At 40.1% G+C, this 22881-nt stretch overlaps 1 protein-coding gene across 2 annotated transcripts in view; it reads left to right on the plus strand.

The window, feature by feature from the left end:
• Nucleotides 1-220: 220 nt before the first annotated feature.
• The window catches only part of LOC149191513 (Galactose oxidase/kelch repeat superfamily protein), a 464035-nt gene continuing 441374 nt past the window's right edge, over nucleotides 221-22881 (plus strand). Inside the window, exons 1-3 of one of the 2 annotated variants that reach the window (XM_089404308.1) lie at nucleotides 221-376; nucleotides 641-785; nucleotides 986-1083. In XM_089404308.1, the coding sequence (XP_089260434.1) occupies nucleotides 685-785; nucleotides 986-1083 (199 nt within the window). In that variant the 5' untranslated portion in view covers nucleotides 221-376; nucleotides 641-684. Of the gene's footprint in view, nucleotides 503-640; nucleotides 786-985; nucleotides 1084-22881 lie in introns of both variants that reach the window. The other variant, XM_089404307.1, reaches the window with a different exon arrangement.

Below are 22881 nucleotides of genomic sequence, written 5' to 3' on the forward strand. Positions count from 1 at the left end.
CTATCGAGGTTATTTGAAATTAATTTATATTTAAAACAAAAATATTTATATATTATTTAAAATCAATATAATCAAAATAAATTATTAAAAATTCATACATCATTTAACATAAACTACTAATTTAGTCATGACCAATACTTCTTCTTAATTATTAAAAACAATTTATTACTTAAACATAAATATTTATTCCCAAGGCAAATTCAATGAGCATATTTACAAATAAAAGACGACTCACTGTCATTCAGACAATGCTACAGTGACATGTGCGAGGGAGGTTAGGGCAAGGGACAAGTACTAGAGTCTGACACAGCGTTTTAAATTTGTGGAAGTTGATTGTTCGATAGCTTCTTGCCGTGAATATGTCGAACTCTGAATCGTATGAGTCTAAATATTTGTCCCGAACACATACAGAAAAGTCGGAATTGTGATCCAATATTAGAAGCTTTTCACCATTATTTCGGATTCAGTGCTTAGAGTTCTTACATCTCCCTTACTTGTTGGGGTGATTTTTCTTTTTCTTCAAAAAAATTATGTTACCCAATATATCGTAATTCAATTGCTTACCCAATGTAGGGGTACGCCTCATCACTCTGTTTTGATTGTACTGGGGCTATAACGTTGATATAAAATTTTAATGCAGGTCTCATTCTGATCGATGAAAGAGTATCAATTTTTTCCCAATTGATGCATATGCACATCGAGAGCACGACGATGAAAGAGGGCGCAGTGCAGTGGGTGCAGGCTGTTCCAGCCGATTTCAACGGTGTACCTCCTCAACCCCGCAGGTGGACATGACAGTATCAGTATTGATTGGTTATTTGGCTAATTACTAGCACTTAAATATTTTTTCCAGACCAAACCCACTTTGCGCACTCTTTTGATTGAGTAGCATTAATTCATTTTTCAGGTCACTGACTGATAGGATACCAAGCGAACATTTTTCGTGTTTGGTATTCTGATAAGGTTGGAATTGTGTTGTTTGCAGTGGGCATACGGCTGTCAGAGTGGGCCGATCAATGGTAGTTGTGTTCGGAGGCCTTGTAGACAAAAAATTTCTCAGTGATATTGTAGTATTTGATACTGGTATGTATCTATGTATTTACGCCTTCTCGAGGAGTTGACACTAGACACGCATAAAGTTTCTGTTCTCTTTCCTTTTCGCCACTTCATATAATTAATGTAACTCCTTTGATTTTGCTCCTGCATTTACATTTACCTTACCCCGACGACTTATTAGCTGCATGGCTCATAAGTATTTGGCCTCTTATAAAATTGGTTCGAACCTCTCTGACAACTTAACTAATCTGCATTATTTCAATCTGTTCGGAGGACACTTCAGGAAACTACAGAAAATGATGAATATTGTTCACAATTTATGCTTATTGACATAACCCTCAGCAGGATGCTCTGCAAAGCCACTTCAACTTTAATCTGTGTTAAACTCAGAACTGCCTTTGCCCACGAAGAACCGGGCTTCGGTCAGCTAAAGAACTTGATTGATCGTGGCGCCCTTTAGCTTTGGGTACTTTGTCTTAGTCAAGACACTGACTTATGGGTATAACTATTGGGGGTTAATGTTCCAGTCTTGGTTAACAGGCTTACAAGTACATTGACCGTGGCTCTCTTTAGCTTTGGGTACTTTGTCTTAGCCAAGGTACTAACTTATGGCTATAATTAGTAGGTGTTAAGGTTCCAGTTTTGGTGAACAGGCTTACAAGTACAACTCATTCACAAAGGAAATATGCAGAGTTCAGTTTGTTTCCAACAGTAGGTTTTTTATTATTATCAAAAGCTAAGATTCACATTAAGTATTTGTTAAAATTGGCAACTAGGGCCAAACTCCACATGGGTCATCTTATTCATGGTAGCTGATATTTTTCTTGGATTCCTCTCTCTGAGAGGTGTAGGATTGATCTAGAGATCATTCAATTATGACATGTACAAATGAAGTTATGAATTTATTTTGATTATGGACAAATTGTCAAGGTCGGCCAGCGAACTTATGTAGGTTCGGAAGCCCAACAGTTACGTCTATTCATCCTCAACGTTTGCCTATAAATACACGATGACTCGTCCTCATTTGGACATCATTCATCTTCACACATCTCTCTCTCCTCATCTGATTGGGTACGGATTTCTGGTCAGCTTCTCTCTCCACATGTGCGAAGGAAAGGACAGTCATTTTCTGTTTTGGCTGTTGACCAACGTTGACTGAATTTCAGGAAGTGTTTTGACCAGTGTTGACCTGTTTGACTGCATTTTTGTGAGGGTTCTTTCTGTTTGGGCAGGCCGCATTTCTGGGCACAGAAATCGAGGCAATCCGTTGACTTTGACCAGCATTGACTGTGGCTAGGGCTGACTGTAGGTTGACTGTTTGGCCAGATTTTGACTGGGCTGAGTTCAGACTGTTTTGAGGGCTGATTCATCTTGCTGTTTGGAGGCCAAAGTTGACCGAATTGTTGAGGATCAAATCTGCCTTGTTGACTTCTCTAGTTATGGCTATTTTACTACTGTTATAAATTATCAGATTTGTAAATTGTACTATCTCTCTTTGCTAAAATATTGAAGACTATAAGAATAATTGATCAAGGGTTTCCCCACATTAGAGTTTGTCCCTGGTTGGTGCCACATCTTGTGTCTTCTTGTCTTGGCTTGTCTTCCACTGTTTATGTTTATGTTCTATCTGCATTTTACTATCATGTTGATGTGATTGTTAAACTGGATATTGATATTGGGCTAATAAAGAAATTGAAGTAAAATTTCTCTTAAGCATAGAACATACCATTGTTGCCTAAGATTAACATGGTATTAGAGCTGAGGTGAAGACAAAGCCAAAGCAAGAGTGAAAGAGCAATCACCAAAGACAGTTGGACAAGGACAAAAGGTTTAATGGGTTCCTCATCTTACTTCCCGGCTGAAGACAAGCTCCATGATAAATCTGACTATCATGGATGGAAGATGTCTTTTGATTTGACCTTGGAAGAAAAAGAAGTGATGAATTATGTGCAGGGTAAAATCCTTGAACCTCCTTCAAATGCACCGGTTGCTGCGAAGACCAAGTACAATAGGGCTGATGTCTAAGCGAAGAAGATTATCAGGGATTCCATTGACAAGCATTTGGTGGCCTATATCTCCGAATTGAAGACCTCCAAGGAGATCTACGACACGTTGGTTAGCATGTTCAAGGTTAGTAATGCTAATCAAATTCTATTTCTCAAGAATAAGTTGAAGGATTAAGTATTGGGGGTTTTCGTAGTGTATTATATTAGATATCATTTTTTGGGATTCAACTGCGTTAAGTAAGTCATTCATCTATGACCATTTCCATGAGAGGTAGCCGTAACTGACTAAATTCTCATGATTTTTGAATAATCCACTTAGCACTCATTGCATCGGGTGATGCTCACAGGGGTGAAGAAGTGGGATTGAAACTAGTGAAATAAATCACATAGCGTCAATCATCACTTCCGGGGCTTGCACCCGGTAACCAGGACTTCCCGGGAAGTCACCCATCTCAGATCGCCTCTGGCTCAAGCGCGCTTAACTGTGGAGTTTTCCCCACAATCAAGCCCACTTAGTTTGCTACCCCATTTGCAAAACCTTAGCAAGTATTGTGCCTCATGAACCATTCAAGTAGAGCTCCCTTCACTCTTTTGAATTAAGTATTGGGGGTTTTCGTAGTGCATTATATTAGATATCATTTTTTGGGATTCAACTGCGTTAAGTAAGTCATTCATCTATGACCATTTCCATGGGAGGTAGTCGTAACTGACTAATTTCTCATGATTTTTGAATAGTCCATTTAGCACTCATTGCATCGGGTGATGCTCACAGGGGTGAAGAAGTGGGATTGAAACTAGTTGAAAGATATTAAGAAGGGCAAGGACGAGGACATCCAATCCTATTTCTTGAGGATTACTGAGATCAAGAATGATTTACTCTCGATTGGCGAAGTCATTCCTGGTAGGGAACTTACTCTCACCACCCTTGGAGGACTCTCGCCTCAATTGTATGTATTTAGAACCACTATACTCAACAATGATCGAATCCCAGGGTTTGAAGAATTGATGTCGAGTTGCATTCAAGAAGAAACAATAATGGTGGAATAAGAAATGCCTTCTAATAGAAGCAAACCCCCTGCATTCTCCGCTCATGCCAAGAGGAAGAACAATGCAGGTTCAAAGAAGCAGAGTCAAGGAAGATCGAGATTCAAAAATAGAAGGAAGGAAAGATGATTTGTTTGCAATAAGTTTGGCCACTATGCAAGGGTGTGTCCAAATAGAAGGGACACATCGCATGATGATGATCACAATCATTCCAGGGGCAAATTCAACAACAATGATCAAACGAATGGCAGGTCCAATGGCAAAGGAAAAAGGAATGCGGGACATCAAGGAAATGGTTGACCCTCCAAGAAATCAAGGAACTCCAGGTATGAAGAATCCAATGTTGTTAACAATAAGCAAAAAGAGTACTATCTTATATCGGCTCTCTCCACTGCCTCTCCTCCGGACACTTTGGGAAATTGGTTGATTGATAGTGGTGCCTTAAGGCACTTCACCAGATACAAGGAAACCCTCTCTAATCTAATAGAAAAAGAGACAAACTTGGAGATCATCCTTGGAGACGATGCCACCTATTCCGTGAAGGGAGTAGGGAATGTTACCCTTCAATTGAATCAAGGTAACACTATTCATTTGCAAGAAGTACTATATGTACTCGATTTCAAGAAGAACCTGGTGTCCATTTCGGCAATGGAAGATAAAGGATTCAAGGTGGATTTTATCGATGGAAAGGTACGTGTTTGGAAAAGAAATTTTAAAGATGCTTTTGCTCTTGGGTTTAGGGTTGACACTTCGTATCAAGTTGAAGGAAGTCCATTGGGAGCCATGTCTTGCGACACATCTCTACAATTTGAATTATGGCACCGGAGGTTCGCCCATCTTCGTTAGAAGGCCCTACCCGATGTGAGACAGATGGTGACAGGTATGCCGAGTTTAAAGTAGAGCATGAAGATGTACGTCTGGGATGTGCCAAAGGAAAACTTACAAGGGGACCATTCCCCTCAAGCAATAGCAAGACCACAGACATATTGCAATTGATCCACTCCGACATATCTGGTATGATGCCCGTATCCTCTTTGGGAGGATACTTATATTATCTCACCTTTGTGGATGATTATTCTCGCAAGACCTGGATCTACTTCTTGAAGAAGAAGGATGAAGTGTTCACCTGGTTCCGACACTTCAAAGCCTTGATTGAAAACCAACTCGAGAAGAAAATCAAGATATTGAGGACTGATAATGGGACTGAATACGAATGCAATGAATTCCAAGATTATTGCACAAAAGCTGGCATTAAGAGGGAGACTACAACACCGTACACTCCTGAGCAGAATGGTGTGCCTGAAAGGAAGAATCGCTCTATTGTAGACGCTGTTCGTGCCATGCTTCATGATCAAGGCCTTCCAAAGTTTCTATGGGCTGAAGCTACAAATACCGCCGTGTATGTTCAAAACCGATGCCCTCATGAAGCATTGGACTCCAAGACTCCCGAAAAAATGTTCACTAGGAAGAAACCCGATGTCTCTCATTTTAGAATTTTTGGAAGCCCCATATATTTTCATGTGCCGAAAGAGAATAGAAGCAAATTGGGTGCATCTGGGAAGAAAGGAATTTTTGTGGGCTATAGTGAAAATTCTAAGGGATATAGAATTTATGTGGCTGGTCAAAAGGAAGTTGGGATAAGTCATGATGTCACCTTCGACGAAGATATGGCCCTCAGGGAGATCAACAACCTTCCTATCCTATGGAAGGACAAAGAAGCTGACATAGGAAATCAGGGTTAAAAAGAGGACGAAACGATGCATGATGTTGATGAACCTATGGATCCTATTAATCCTCCTCCTCATGAGCCTTCCTCCTCCAAGAGGAGACACTCATGGCTTAGGGAGACCCTCGAAGATGTCGAGAGACACATTGCACCAAGGGGGACTTTTCGTGAAAGCAAGACACCAAACAGGTATCAAGGATATTTGACCGCCATGAGCACTATCATTCAAAATGAGCTTTCATCATTCGAAGAAGCCGTGAAGCAACAAGTATGGAAGGATGCTATGAATGAAGAATACGAGTCAATTATGAAGAATGATGTCTGGGATGTGGTCCCTAGACCCCAGGACAAATTGGTTGTCACCTCCAAGTGGCTCTACAAAATCAAGCATCGAGCTGATGGAAGTGGAGAAAAGTTCAAGGCTCGCTTTGTTGCTCGAAGCTTCTCTCAAAAGGAAGGTGTAGATTACGATGAGATATTTGCACCTATTGCCCAATACACCACCATCCGCCCGATCATAGCCCTTGCTCCCTCACAAGGATGGAACCTTCATTAGATAGATGTCAAGACCACCTTCTTGCATGGTTCAATCAAAGAGGAAGTCTATGTGGAACAACCCGAGGGGTTTGAGGTTCATGATCGAGAATCTGATGTTTGCAGGTTGAAGAAAGCTCTCTATGGATTGAAGCAAGCACCCCGAGCTTGGTATGAGAGGATCAATAACTATTTGATGAAGCTGGGATTCACTAGAAGTGAAGCCGATCCGAAACTTTACTTTAAGGTTGAAAATGATAAACCTCTCATTCTGGTACTTTATGTGCACAACCTCTTTCTGACAGGTGTAGACCCTCTCAATCACAAATGTAGAAGGGAGTTGGCTTCTGAATTTGAGATGAAGGACCTAAGACCGATGCACTATTTCCTAGGGTTGGAGGTCTGGCAAAAGCCAAGTGAAATTTTCCTCTCTCAAGGAAAATATGTTGTGAAGATATTGGAAAGATTTGGGATGGTGGATTGCAAGCCTGTGACTACTTGGATGGAACTTAACTTTAAGAAGTTATGTGGTAGTGCTGCTGGACTTGAATTGGGCAATGCTTCTAATTATCATCAACTCATAGGAGCACTGATGTTCTTGGTGAACTCTCGTCCGCACATATGTTTTGCAGTTAACACATTGAGCCAATACATGGTTGAGCCTCATCATATACAATGGATTGTTGCCAATAATCTTCTTAGATATCTTCAGGGCACAATCACTCATGGATTGAGATACACTGCCAGAAATGTGAGGCTGCATGGTTATTCTGACGCTGATTGGGCTGGTAGTGTGGTGGATCGCAAGAGCACTTCTAGATGCTGTTTTTCTTTGGGTTCTGCTTCGATACCCTGGATGAGCAGGAAGTAGAAATTGGTTGCCTTGAGCACTGAAGAGGCCGAATACATAAGTGCTAGTATGGCCTCTTGTGAAGTTGTCTGGTTGAGGAAGCTCTTCATTGGGCTGTTTGGACATGTGCTGGATACCACATTTCCAGAGTGGGATTCGATTATCAGAGAATCCCATGTTTCATGATCGCTCCAAGCCTATAGATATCAGGTACCACTTTATTCGGGACATGGTACAACGAGGAGCAATAAGGCTCCATCACATTGGGACTGATGAGCAGGTTGCTGATATTCTGACAAAGCCCCTGGGGAAGGTCAAATTTTTGGCCTTCCGAGAATGACTTGGAGTCGTGGAGAGACCCTCTTATAAGGGTCCTGTATGAGATGGACATTGAGTTCTGAGAGCTCCGGGGGGCTTGTGGTACTTCTTGGAGTGGTGAGCTACCATATTGTGAGTGGTTCAACCTTCCCCTAGTGGTTTGCTATGTACAGGGTGAGTGGTTCAGCCATCCCCTGTGACACCCCTTGGCGACATTTAGGCAGGATGAGTGGTTCATCCTTCTCCTGTTGAGACATCCTAGCCATGCAATTTGGGACTCATGGGAAGTACCTCTCATCTGGCCAATGAGTAGGGAAATGAGGATAGGGACCATAGTACTACACATGGACGCATCGTGTACTACTGTACTCCCTATGCTAGGATCACTGATATTGATCTGGGATCAATGGGAACTGACTTCGGGTCAGTAAGAGTGGTACAAGATACTCTCTTTTGATTGGAACTGACTTTTGGTCAGTAAGAGTGGTATGAGACACTCTCTTTTGATTGGAACTGACTTTGGGTTAGTAGAGAATGGTATGATACATTCTTGTTCACTTCTTCTTCTTCATAGTTCAACAGAGCAGAGCAGTGCATTGATGGAAGAGATAGTATAGATCGGCAGATGGATTAGTAGATGGAGTTCTCCCTAGTTGAGAGGGAGTGTTAAAATTGGCAACTAAGGCCAAACTCCACATGGGTCATTTTATTTATGGTTGCTTATATTTTTCTTGGATTCCTCTCTCCGAGAGGTGTAGGATTGATCTAGAGATTATCTGATTTTGACATGTACAAATGAAGTTATGAATTTGTTTTGATTATGGACAAATTGTAGAGGTCAGCCAACAAACTTATGTAGGCTCAGAAGCCCAACAGTCACGTATATTCATCCTCAATGTTTGCCTATAAATACATGATGCCTCATCCTCATTTGGACATCATTCATCTTCACACATCTCTCTCTCCTGATCTGATTGGGTACGGATTTCTGGGCAGCTTCTCTCTCCACATGTGCGAAGGAAAGGACAGTCATTTTCTGTTTTGGGCGTTGACCAGCTTTCAGGAAATGTTTTGACCAGCGTTGACCTGTTTGATTGCATTTTTGTGAGGGTTATTTCTGTTTGGGCAGGCCGCATTTATGGGCACAAAAATCGAGGCAATCCGTTGACTTTGACCAGCGTTCACTGTGGCTAGGGCTGACCACAGGTTGACTGTTTGACCAGATTTTGAGTAGGCTGATTTTGGACTGTTTTGCGGGCTGATTCATCTTGCTGTTTGGAGGCCGTAGTTGACTAAAGTTGACCGAATTGTTGAGGGTCAAATCTGCCCTGTTGAGCAATGTTGACTTCTCTGGTTAGGGCTCTTTTACTGCTGTTATAAATTATCAGATTTGTAAATTGTAGTATCTTTCTCTGCTGAACTATTGAAGACTATAAGAAGAATTGATCAAGGGTTTCCCCACATTGGGGTTTGTCCCTGGCTGGTGCCACATCTTGTGTCCTCTTGTCTTGGCTTGTCTTCCACTGTTTATGTTTATGTTCTATTTGCGTTTTACTATCATGTTGATGTGATTGCTACACTGGATATTGATATTGGGCTAATAAAGAAATTGAAGTAAAATTTCTCTTAAGCATAGAACATACCGTTGTTGCCTAAAATTAATAGTATTGAATGCATTACGAAACATAAATACATTATGAAAGCAAAGTCCATGTTCTGTTAACCCATGACAAATGCAGATCAGGACCATTTCTTTCTTGAAGAGAGAGTTCCTCAGGTCCTCTAGCCAATTTCACTGCTTGAATTCTATTGGACATTCTACTATTCTGTGTCAGCCTTTTTGACCTTATCACTAGGTTTAATTGTTGTCAATATCTATACAAACATATGTGAATTTCATCGTTCCTTCCACCTTTTTCCTGTCCCACTCTCACATTTCACTATGACGACTTTGACACTCTATTACCTGCTAGTAGTCCATGACAAGCGATCCAGAGTAGATTCTTTAGTGGGCATGTCACATCATTAGTATCGGCTTGTTGAAGGGAGAACTATAGAGATGCACTAGTGCCCACCATAGTATTTTTGAATGATATCTGATGAGTCCAGTCTGCACGAGTTCATTTAGTGACATTTTGCAGGTAAGCAACTCTGTTTCCTGCCAATATCGAGCAATTATGGCACACCGATCAATGTTGGTGGACAATCAGCACCTTTCTACCTAAGTCCTTTCACTGTTTACATGAATGTTTTAAAAAGGTGGGAATCAGAGTTAGAACTGGCTGAGGGTCTGACTGGACTCAGATCAGAACTGGACTGGTTTATATTTTATGAACTCGTTTACTAAAAAATACATAAAATATGAAAATTTTAATGAAAAAATATATATACATGTGCATCAATGTAAATCCAATATTCCAGACCATTAGAGACTCTTGCTCAAATTGGATTCTTTGCTTAAGTGAATTTATCTCCCAATATGGACTCTATAGCTCATGCATGAGAATTTTATGTTAGTCAACAACATTTTAAAATAATCTTCTTAACTATTCATTGATTTGAGTCCGCGTGCTATAACCAAAACAAATTATGATTTTTTCCTCACCATTTGACTGTTACTGATTGAAGATGATGCTCTGGGGTTTTCAACTTCTGGGGCTGCTGCGGGGTCAAAGGGGCAACTGCCACATTTCATGCAATTCCCACTGATTCTCTACAGTATCAGTTAATCAATCCCCACTCCACAATAAATACACTGATGGTGATGGTAACACTTGGTTTCCCCGCCTCAGCTCGATGGAGGCCATTGCATATCTCCTTTGCTCTTAATCCCCTTCTTTTGCCTTTCAAAATGAGTAAAAGTCAGATTTTATATTTTGGAATTTCCACACACCCCAGCTTTGGTCCATGCCTAAGCTTGGAATATAAACAAACTGATGATGCCCAACAACTTTAAACAATTTTTCACAGTGGAATATAATAGCAGTGAAATCAATAGCAGTACACAAGATTTATCCCTAACATATTCCTAATCAGTCCATCAATAAGAAAATAATAGGGCTCCTGTACTAGGGATCATGGCCCTTTAAAGTTTACAATCCATGTACAAATATAATACAAAATACATGTCTGTCCTTTGACTGATACAACTAGGGCTGAGACCTCTTTAGGCTCTCATCTGCCCATAAAAACAAAGAATATACAATTGTACTTGCTGTTGGTGTCTTTGGCAATCAGTCCTCTTTTGTCCACAAGGTTTGCTCCTTTAGGCCTCTGTTTAGCTTTCCTGTAGCCTTGGCCAGCTCCCTGTTGATTTTACAAGACCTTCTAATCTGATAATTACTTCAAATGATTTCTTAATTTAATCCTTCTTGTGTTCACATTTATCATTAAGCAATTGCACAGAAGATCTCGACAATAGAAACAATAATGCCAGTAGGATCATAAAGAGACAGCCAAACATTAGACACAAATATTTGCCCTGGGAAAAACCTCTTCTAGAGAAAAACCCAGCAACCTTTTCCTCGAGAAATTATTCAGTTCAACAAGAGATACAATCTGCTCTTTTCCAATCAAAACAAAGTCAAACAGACCAGCAATAAAACCCAGGTCAAGCCTGGTCAAACAGAGATAAGTAGCCTCAGAAATTCGGTTAATATGACCTCAGAATTTGGTCAACAGTGCCTCAGAAAATTTCGGTTTGTCTTAGAGAAACTTCAATCTACCTTAGAAAACTTTGATCTTTCCTCAAAAGAAACTTAAGTTTGCTTCATATAACTTTGTTCTGCCACAGAAGACTCTTCTTTACTCGCACGTGTAAATAGGAGATTAGAAGTTGTGATCTGAAATTGCTTGCCAATGGAAGAGGTCGAATGGCCTTTATATAGTGGTTGGATTGCCTTCTTGTCAATCTGCGGATCCTTTTGCCCTCCAAACCAGCCCTACAGCACTCGACCTCCTTCTCCTTTTGGCAGCGGCTCCCTTAGCTAACCAGAACATAGAAACTCGGCCTCTTTCAGCTATTCTTTGCTGCTGCGGCTCTCCTTCTTTCTTAGATCTGCGGCTGGGTCACTTTAGCCTCCTCACACAAGAGAATTGTTCTTCACTCTCTTGCCTTCTAGCCTCTCCTTTGGCCTATACTTGTATCTTTCCATTAGGTGTCTTAGGAGCCCTCTTTGTCCTTCAAGAGACCCTACTTCACCACTCAACAATTAATTATAATATAAAATTACTTTCCTTGGGTTCCAAGCCTAGCACCAAGGGCTTGTGGGAGTACCTCCCAAGCTTCCCAATTTCAACATTATAGGTAACCTGTCACAGATCCAGCGTGGCCTGTCCCAGATTGGTTCAATATGGAGCTGGTACCCAAACCAGTTCTGAGGCCTGGGTTGGTGCCTTTGGAGGTCTGGGCAGCTGAACCGGCCAGTTCCAGCTCCGGTTCGGCTAGTTTTTAAAACACTGGTTTACAGATGCCAAAACCACATACCAGCTGACATCTGAAGGACCATACCAGGTTACACTGTGCAAGAGAGATATAGTACCATTTCTACACACCATTCAAGCTCCTATTTGATCAAGCCATGCCATATCATCTAAACCGTTTATCATACTGATTCCTTAAACTTACCATACTTTCTAACACCTCATTTAGACAACTTTTGTGTCAAAACAATATCCAGAGGGTCAATGGAATCAAGTCTACTAAATGATGGAAAAGGGATGCAACAGAGTGTCAGAGGATTATACACTAACAGACAGGACAGCTACATCAGCACTGATTGGGCACTATACAAATTTTAGTTGCAAGACACTAAAGAATATTCTGCAGCAGAGAATAGATACAACAGAACATTGCTGTTGGCAACAAAGAGTCGAGAATATAGATTAGTCAAGCGGATATTTTCTCATGCTTTTGTCATTCTATTTCTGTAGCAGGAGCTTTGCTTTCATGTTAGGACTTCCAATTCTGCTTTGCATATACATTTCCTGCACTAGCTACTACTTTGTTCTGTTGTAGCATAAAGAATAGGAGCAGAATTCAGTCGAGTTGGGCCCTTCTGTACATAAATTCAAGAGTCCAATTTGGCTGTGTTACCCCTCATTTTGCATGAGGTTTATTCTAGTGAATTTTTTCACTACTCTTTTGATTTTCATGACAAAGAGCTGTGGATGGTTAGGGTGTTCACTTGGTTGGATTGTTGATGTGATGGATGGCGATATGCTAGAGGTTTTGATGATGTATTGCTTTATATACTTGCTTATCATAGAGATAGCATTACACTTGATCCTGTGATGTTCTATTCTCCACTTCTTGCTAAATGATTGGATATGAGGATGTATGGATCTCTTGGTTGAATGCCATGGCACTTTTGGGCTAAGTGGACATTGCGTTGGTGTGATCATTTAGTTGGGTTTCCTTGTGATTTAGAGCACTTGAGATACAATCACTTGCTCACACATGGTTTTTTGCTTGGATGGGATGAACATGGGCATGGTTAGTGCTCCTTTTCTTCATTTCCCTAACTCTTATGGATGATATTCACAGGTGGATGGATGACTTGTAGCATGGAGTAACCTTGAGTGCTCCTATTCCTAGGTTGACATTTGGAGGCATGTGCACATTCATCATCACTTCATGCGTACTTTGATGAGGTCGTCCCTCTTCTTGATGAGTTGGTTGCTTTCTTGGTGATGTGGCACATGGTTCATGGAATATTTGACTTACTCTTCTTACCTCTTTACAGCTTCTTATGATTTATTGGTCAACACTTGCTCTCTTGGAGATTATTTTGCACACATGTTGAGCCATATTGTTGGATTAAAGGGGGGCTGCCCCTTTTCTTTTATGGAGATGATTGAGTGTTATTGGCATTCCACATATTGAGGTCTTGTACCATGGATCTCCTTGATTGATTTGAGGATGAGATCCACTTTAAATGGGTTTGCATATTTGATGCAACTTCTCACTTGGGAGATGCCACAAATCCCTTGATGAGATTCTTCATGGTTTAATGCCCTATTTTGAGGAGGCATCCATCTTGAAGGTTGTTTGAACTCGTAGTTGAAGATGTCCCATATTGGAGAAGATCTAGGAATTTTCAAACCCTAGTTCTAGGGTTGTATTACATATTTTGAGGGGGGCCTAACTTCCAGAGCAATTATCTTTCGGTAAATTGTCCAGATTTTTGCTAGATGAATGCCATGAGATGCATAATAGTTGTGGGATTTTGAAAATGTGGTCATAACTAAATTCTGGCAAAAACTGACATAGTTATGGTGCTTTTAAACTATGCCGTAGGAAAATTTTCTCTGCATTTTGACCACACATTGGAAGACAACCCCACATTTTTTGTTTGAGCGTTTTTTGGTTATTTGGGGAGTTCAATATTGATATATGTTCGTGGTAAAATGTGTCGTAGCTCTTGAGGCCACATGGCCCATATTTTCATGTGTCTATTGGAGGCCATCCACCCTTAGGAGCTTATATTCATTGCTAGTTGGGATGTTTCATGTTGGAGAGCTACACATCCACCTTAAAGGAGATCTAGGAGGGTTCCATTGCCAACTTTGAGCAGTGGCTTATGGATCTATCCACTTGGAAGCCTTTGGAGGCTAGATGTTGCACCTTTGACTCTTCTTCTTCCTTCTCTGATGGGGGCCTCCCACACTCTTGGGCATATGCTTGTTATAGACTTGTACATGTGGCCTTGACCACTTCATTATTTTATGTATTGTTGAATAATTAGCTGGAGGAAAGAATATTTACCCATCCTTAGGCTACATTTAGGGTTTCACATGAGATATTATTATTTTATTGTAAAGGAAGTTGAGCTCGACTCTATATAAAAAGTAACCCTTCCTCAATTTTTCTCATGGTTAGATTTTTGGACCTTCCCCTTCTTGGAGCTTAATTGACATATCTTTCTTGGGGTATATGTGATGTATAAGGGCTTTTTCTTTGTGGAATGTATAACTAGTTCATGTCAATTCACGAAGCTCTTCTCCCTTAGTTGATATTTGATACATAAAATTTGACTGTGGATTTTCAAGCCTTCTACAAAGGCAACATAATCAATCCATCGAAGGGTAAAGTCTACCATTGGGAAGGAAATCATTTTGGGGTAACTCCTCTCCTACTACCTTTGTTAGTTTGGTAGATATTTAATTCCTTGCTTTGCCTATCCTTTAGGAATCTTGACAAGGTTGTTAATCACCATTATTAAGATATCATTGAGTTTGTTAGTGAAGGTGCACCTTTTAGGACTCCTCCTTTGTAGGGTCATGGTCTTCATTTTCATCTTGATTAGATAGGACACTGTTGAGTCATTGACCCTAGTCTCCCCATTTTTATCCATAGGGAAGATAGCTCATTTTGAAGAAGTGTTTCATAAGCCCCCTTAGATTCCCCTTGACTCCTCTTGTTGGATTTGGCACTAATCTCTATTTCCTACCATCACCTCTTTTTATATCCTAAAATACTAGAAAACTGTTTTACAAAGGCTACTTCATTTCACTTTATGCCTCATTACTTAGTGTTAGTAATCCTGCTAGGATATGCCCTTGAAGCTAGAGGAGAGTTGACCTAAAGTTAAGACGATAGGTTACTTAGGTGACAATGGCGACTATCCTAGTAGTTCCCTTTTGGGTTGTGTGACGTGCCTTTTTTATCATCAAGCTCAATTTGGAAGGTAATAGGATGAATTCCCCCTCAATTTTGGTTTTGATTTGTGCAAAAAGCCATAGACGACAAAAATAATAACCTTTACCATTAAAATTTAAAGATAATAGTTATAAACTAAAATGCATATGTGTTCATGACATGAAAACCTCAAAATATTAGATAATTGAAAATTATAAGATGCACTATGAGTTCTCTCTCTTGTAGAGACCACTTTAGGTCATGTTCTCCAAGAAATTGTTGACATGTTTTTTTTCCCTTTAATAAAAAACAATTATCACTTGTATTAAAATTTTGCTGCTGCTATACTCTACATGGAGTTATTACAACAATGTTTAATATATATGAAACTAGTCCTTCAAAAAGGCCCAAAATTTCAAAATTGTTGCTTATCGGCTGAGCTATTCTTGTTTTCCTAGAGATATAACTACATAGCTGTTTGGTATAATGCCCAACATATTGAGCTAGTAAAATTAATTACTTTGCAATACATTTAAAAACCCAAACTTAGGTAAAGTCATGTCAACTGAGAGCTACCTGTTTGATACCAGTGCGAAGATTGAGTTCCAACTTTGCATCTCGCATCTCAATGTTGTCTTGTGCTTGTTGAATGGTCTCCTCATCTTTCACCACAACTCGAACCATGCCAATAAACTCTTTTGGATGGGTAACTAGGGAGTGTAAGGATTCTCTATATAGGTGAGAGATCCTATCTAGCCCTAGGACCAAGTCATAGAGCATATTACAATTTGCTTCCACCTTCTTAATTTACTTGCTTTTGACAAGCCCAAATCTTTGAAATCTCTGAATCCCTTTCCCTCTGGGCTGCAATTTGATTGGCCATTTGAGTGTTGAAGTGAGAAAGGGTGTCTTGAATATCTACTACATGGTATTCATTTCCCTGCTGGGCTCTTCACAAATCCAAAGTCTTACATAGGATGCAACGTCCATAATGATAATGCCCCCCCATTCTTTTCCAACACCAATATTTGAGTTTATATAACGCCAACCTAAATCAAATCCTTTTGCAAATTCAAACCAAATCATCGGAGGATAGCAAACCCAAACTAGAGATAGGCCACAGAGCGGAAGGAAATGAAGCCAAACAACACCAAGGATAACCAACCTCTCCAGACATAACAATGTCCAAAAACTCTAGGGACGATTCTAGTGGTGTTTGTGAATTACTCCAAAAGTCACCACCCTGCCTACTTTTGCCTATACCTTGATGGGAGCCGAAACCAAACAAAACTTCCTTGTGGTAATCCCACCGTCAACTCTCCATTCCATTTCCACAAGGTTGATAAGCTCTACCTCGAGCATGATTAAATGTAGAAGTACTGGAAGTTGGAAGGGATTTAATGCCCATCCTTTTGACATAAGATTGCTTCGCCACTTGTCTTCAATTTGCACATCCCTCATGCTGAAGGTGTATATTATAATTTTTATCCATTCATGGGTTATGACATATAATTGGAACCCCCATTTCTGCTCATCAATCCAACTTGTATTGAGACTGCTTCATTTGTCTTTTGATCTGCTAAAATGTTAAGGGTCCTTAGGGCATGAAATAATTCAATATTTTTGAAGCTCTTCACCAACCCCTGAACTCTATGGATGTGCCTACCTAGACAAATGTCTTGTGGGTTCAATTGGTTTCACAAATGTTGGTTTAAGATTGTGGAGTCACAACTACAGTAAGACATTTGATCCCTCTTGACATGAGAATTTTTAACCCCTAGAACAATGCCATCATCTCTTCTTGATTGTTGGTGGTTTCTCTGAGTCGTAAAGCAAAACTTATTTCATGATTTCCTTTGGGATTGAGTGATCCCCCTTGCACCTGTCACCTCTTGCATGTTTTTTCATATCAAGGAGGGTGTTCTCTATTGTGTTGAATTTCCACGACACTAGAGAATCTAGGTTAGGGTCTTATAATCTCTTACACTACCAACTGAAAGCTGGGTACTTACATCTCTTCTCTCTTATATGATGTTCCTTCTGACATTTCTTTAGATGGGCAAATTAGTGGTACTATTCTTCTGTAGTTATGCAATATGGTTGGGATATGCCTTCCGACTCTGCTCCATTGGATGAGCACACTATTGATATTATTTTAGTAGTTGAGAAATTTAGTGGCAACATTCTTTCAATAGATGGTAGTTAAATGATCACTTTCATTTAGGGAATCACTTTCATTTAGGGAAATTTAGTGGCAACATTCTTTCAATAGATGGTAGTTAAATGATCACTTTCATTTAGTGGCAACATTCTTTCTTAAAAAGTTGTTTTTTGGATGGGCATTTTAGTATTGTACTTTCTTAGATGATGAGCAATTTGATAGCAGTGTCCTTCCAATAGATTATTGGTCCACTTTTATTTTGTGTTGGGGCATCACAAACCCAATCTCTCTTCTTTCCACTATAGATGACTCTTCATTGAGTTAGGTATGCCCACTCACTTTTATCTTCCCTCTCTTGTATTTATGCTTTCTTACAACACTTTATCAAATGATAGGTGACAGATCATATTCCCCTAGATGATGAGTGTTTAGTGGTGGCATTTCTTTAGGAGTTGAGTAGGTCTATATTGATGATGGTTTGGTATTCTTAAATCTTTCCACATTTCTATTGCCCTTCTTTCGTCCAAGTCACCCAATAATCCATGCCCAAAATACCCAATGGAAAACAAGCATAAGCACTCGATTGCACAATGAAAAACATACCGTTTGGGTTGGATTTCGCACCTTCTAACATATGCTCTTGACAAATGGGTGAGGAAATATACAACTGATGCAGGGAACGGAGATAAAGTGGTACATCACATGGGCTATGGGTGGCTCTCAAGGGTTGTTGACTGAAGAAGATGACTAGGAAGAAAAGCTCTCCTAGGGGTCCCCACTTTCAGTGGGTAACATCTAGCTCCAACTGGAACATGAGCTCACTATAGAGCGCATGATCTATGAACTCGAATGGGGAGGTCATAAGAACTTGAACAATCTCCTAAGACATAGACTTGTGTCTTGCACACCACAAAACAACTATTGGAAGCATGTGCATTGGGCATACTTTATCGCCCATGTTTTTCATCAAAATAATAAATCCATACAGAAAAGTAAATCTATACTAAGATGCAAGTCTGATATAAATGCATTCTAATCTAACACGAGAACATGATATGATGATAGTAGCTATGAAAAATCAATATTCAATGCATCCTACTCTAATATGTACAACATGTGATGTCATGTATCCAGGAAAGGGGTGATGAGACTAGCTTTGACTGGTGAGGGCCAAAGTTTACCATCAAGATTAGCAATATAAAATATCCAACATCGACCTTACCATGGATTTTGATAGGCAGAGGATGATCACCTACCAAAACATTTCTCCAACTTGGGGCTCTTTCTTAGGTTTTGTTATCCATTGCTTTTTATGCTTTGATGCCTTTGAGGATGTCCTTTTTAGGAGACATACTTCTTGAGGAGGGGGGAGATCTATAGACTTAGTAGGCTTACCTAGGTGTCTAGTCTTTGGTTGTTGGTTGGGATATGGGAAGGGATCCAAGTCCTCTACATGAATAGGGAGTTCGGGTTCCCTATATAAGATGAATGGGGCTACATCAGGTTGGGGAATGGTAGCATAAGATAAGTCCATTTACAATTGACCACCTATAGATGCGCCCAAATTTCTAGATAACAACATGCCCCATACATCAGGGATATCAATCACAACCACATCCATTAACACAGATATATCTTTATTACGAGCTAGGGTAATATTTAAATCTTTGATGAGCCCATGCACAAATAGATCTAGAGTCAAAGCCATAAATATTCTTGTAAGGTCTAGTAATTTCTAATTCTAATTGATTCATAACTCTCAATGGCATAATGTTTGCAGCAACCCCAAAATTGAGCATACAATTATGGAGAAGAAGCTTGTTTATGCATAATGTTAACAAGAATTACTCATACTCGGGATTAGTCTTAAACATGTGGATATTTTGGAGCATAATAGGAGGATCTTCATCATCATCCAGAAGCTTGTTTATGCATAATGTTAACAAGAATTACTCATACTCGGGATTAGTCTTAAACACGTGGATATTTTGGAGCATAATAGGAGGATCTTCATCATCATCCAACCCTAAAGCTTTCTTGATCTGCTTTCTTTGAGTGGGAATCTTCGCTATCTCTTTTATATTAGCATCTCCTCCATTCTTTGCAGATGGAAGTTTTACTCTTGGATGGTTGAAGAGGTCAATATGAGATAGAATAATGTTGTGATCCACTTTAAGGACAATGTTCTTAGCTTCCTCCAAAGGGCATGTTCTTTATCCCTCAACACAGGTAAAATGCGCATCGACAACTTGGGTAAATTTTTCCAAAACAATATCAACGGATGGCTTAACTTTTAAGTCTATCGAGGATTTCACTATAATTCTTGTCAAATCTTTGAATATAATATTTCATAGTTTCACTTTCTATCTTATCAATTTGGAGAAACTTAGTAAGAGCCATGCCTCCATCAAGGTGATTAGCCCACCTTTTCTTGAAGACATCTTCAAATTGGTCAAAGTTAGCGATGCTTCTTGGGGGAAGGCGAGCATACCAATCCCTAACATTCCCTTCAAAAGTTAAAGCAAATAACATCATAACATCTTCTTCATCAAGATCAATGTCCTTAGGACAAATTGTCCAAATGAAATTGTCAACATGCTTTTTGGCATTCATAACACCACTTCCATCAAACTTAGGCAACTACTCATGATATTTTTCAAGCATTTGATATGGAGCAACAAGGGAATGCATCAAAGTTTAACGGTGTGATTGAAGTAACTTGCCACTTCTTAGCCCGAGGGTTTTTGTTATTGGCATTGTTGTTATTGTTATTGCTAGGACCAACATTCGCATTGACATTAGCATTAGTGTTATGATCCATATTGTTAAATATGTTTTTCCTAATAGGGGTTGGAGTATGCGCACCTCTTCTTGTGGCAACTCTTGTTCTTGGAGCTATGTTGTCTCTGTAGAATTCGTAATCAAGTAATTTAGGAGTTGTTAGAAGAGTATCTATCTTGTTGTTTAAGGAATCACCTTTCTAAATGATTCAATTTAGAGAAGGTAGACCTGCTTCCTCCCTGGCAACGACGCCAGGAATGTTACCACAAAATATGGTAGGCATTGGAGAAGGAAACCCTACAAGACTAATATCTAAACTAAGTGCTAACAATTGAAAAATGGCCCATTGTCACCACAACTAAGGGCCCCTTCTCTTTACGGACATTCACCGATGGGAGGAGTTCTAGTAAGATAGTCACCTTTAATAGATATTCTGGGGTTTAGGGTGCAAGGTGATGGATTAAGACCTCTCAAGGAAAGCATAAGATTATAATATATTGCTTCAAAAGGTGCTTCGCTCCCTATAAGAGACCTAGAAATGACTTGTGCAAGACCTAGGGTTTTGTGAATAATCGTGGATGAAAGTACCCCCGAGATCAAGGCAATGAGGAGAAAGGGCTTCTTATGATATACTTCACCAAGTACTAAGCTCATACAACCCTCAAAGAAGTCCCCAAGTTGAGGAAGAACTAGCTAGGGTTTCCCTCTTAGGGCAATGCCTAGGGCAAGAGATTTTATGGACAAAAACCAAGTGGATGCCCACCAAACTTTGGGATCAAGTAGTGAAGACCCTAGGAGTGATGTTTAGGGTCTTGGAATCCCTTCAAACTCCTCCTATGCAATTCGTTATAAGCCCTAAATAACTGTCCTACCTTAAGAGGACTGAAATTTAGGGAGAAATTATGGAGAGAAATTGAGTTTGACCACCAAGGACTTGGATTAGTGCCTTGTCCTTTGGGCATATGGAGTCTTAGGAAGCTTAAGATGAGTTAAATTGTCTCTAAGGAGGCTTAAAATTAATGCCCTAGGTACCAATTCTAAACATTTACCCACTTCAAGAGATAATGGAGTTTCATGGAGAGTTCAAATATTTCCCTCAAGTAGGAACTTTCATTACATGCCATACATTGAATAACATATGCAATACTTAACTAGAAAAGTGTTAAAATTGGCAACTAGGGCCAAACTCCATGTGGGTCATCTTATTTATGGCAACTGATATTTTTGTTGGATTCCTCTCATCGAGAAGTGTATGATTGATCTGAAGATTATCCGATTCTGACATGTATTCATGGAGATATGAATTTATTTGTGTTATGGGACAATTCGTCAAGGTAGGCCAGCAACCAAATTGCCCCCACTTGTGCTCAACGTTTTAGTATAAAAAGAGGTGGCTTGCTAGTCATTTGCACACACACTCTTCTTGTGATCTCTTCCTCTCCACTTGTCTTTGGGTTTTGGTGGGAGGAGAGATCCTAAGAGTCTACTAAGCCCTAATAAGAAGAAGCCCTAGCTCTATGCTGTCATGGAGGAGGCTTTAATGAAGCTACAATAATGCAGCAAGGAGAGATCTAATTGTAGGTCTAGGAGATACCCTATTCGCTGTCCTCAAAGGCTTCCTAACGCTGTCCTAAAGGATGGGATCCTAGCCGAAATAAGAAAGTCCTAATCACAGAGATCTGGCCACTGCTCTAACCCTAAACGCAGTCATGAAGGCAGAAAGCCCTAGCCATAGGTCTAAAGGGAGTTTATGCAGCAGAGGAGACCTGTCCACGCAACAAGAAGATGTCACCTAACCGCAGTCACTAGAAGCCTCTACGCTGCCCTAAAATGAAGGTTCTATGCAACGTAATGTAGGATCCTTTCACGCTGGGCAGAGGAGCCCTTATCTACCCCTAAATGCAGTCAAAAGGAAGACGGTTCACGCTGCCCTAACCACAGTCTTATGAGTCACAAACTGGTGCCCTAGATGTTGTCAATTCACAGTCCATGAAGGGAACTCAATCCATAGTTAAGGAGGACAGTTAGAAGGAATGTTAGAGGACTGTTAGAGACAGTTAAGTAGAGACCTTAACGCTGTCTCTATATACCCTAACGCTGCCCTAAACGCAGTCATGGTAAAGTCCTTAATGTTGTCCATAAGGAGATCCCTAACTCGTTGTTCTAGGCCGCAATTAACAAGGGGTTCATCTACAACAAAAGGAGGATGTACATACTGCACTGTAAGGAAAGGTGACTGTGCAGTTATAAGGTTGATTGGAAGACAATGTTGTCATGATGCTGTAGATGATAAGTGTGTTAAGGACTGTCTGGGCATATTGGTGATGAGCTTGATTTGAAGGGTTGCTACAACTAGCTGCTTTGCTAGGCTGCAAGCCATAACAAGCAGCTAAGTCTGTCCCATGACAGTATTGTGGTGTACAACACAATGACGATGAACAATATATTAAGATGCAGGACAATGAATGCAACATGGTGCAACATTATAGTACAACATGATGATGATGGGCATGGATGTATGGCAGCAGCTCGATGCATTGCAACAACTTGTTGATGATGGGTACATCATGATGATGAGGTACTGCTCAATGATGGAGCAGCATAGTGATGAGAGCAGCTTAGTGATTGGGTGCAACACAGTGTCAGGTGCAGCATGATGATTGGGTGCAACACAGTGAGGTGCAGCACAATGAGATGTAGGTTGGTGATGGAGTCACCTTGGAGGTTCAGCTGAAGCAGTATGCCTTCCCCTGAGATCAGATTAGC

The sequence above is a fragment of the Pinus tabuliformis genome, chromosome 2_2 (assembly GCF_031772625.1).
Source record: "Pinus tabuliformis cultivar Carrire ecotype Pingquan chromosome 2_2, CPIR1, whole genome shotgun sequence".
Lineage (NCBI taxonomy): Eukaryota > Viridiplantae > Streptophyta > Pinopsida > Pinales > Pinaceae > Pinus > Pinus tabuliformis.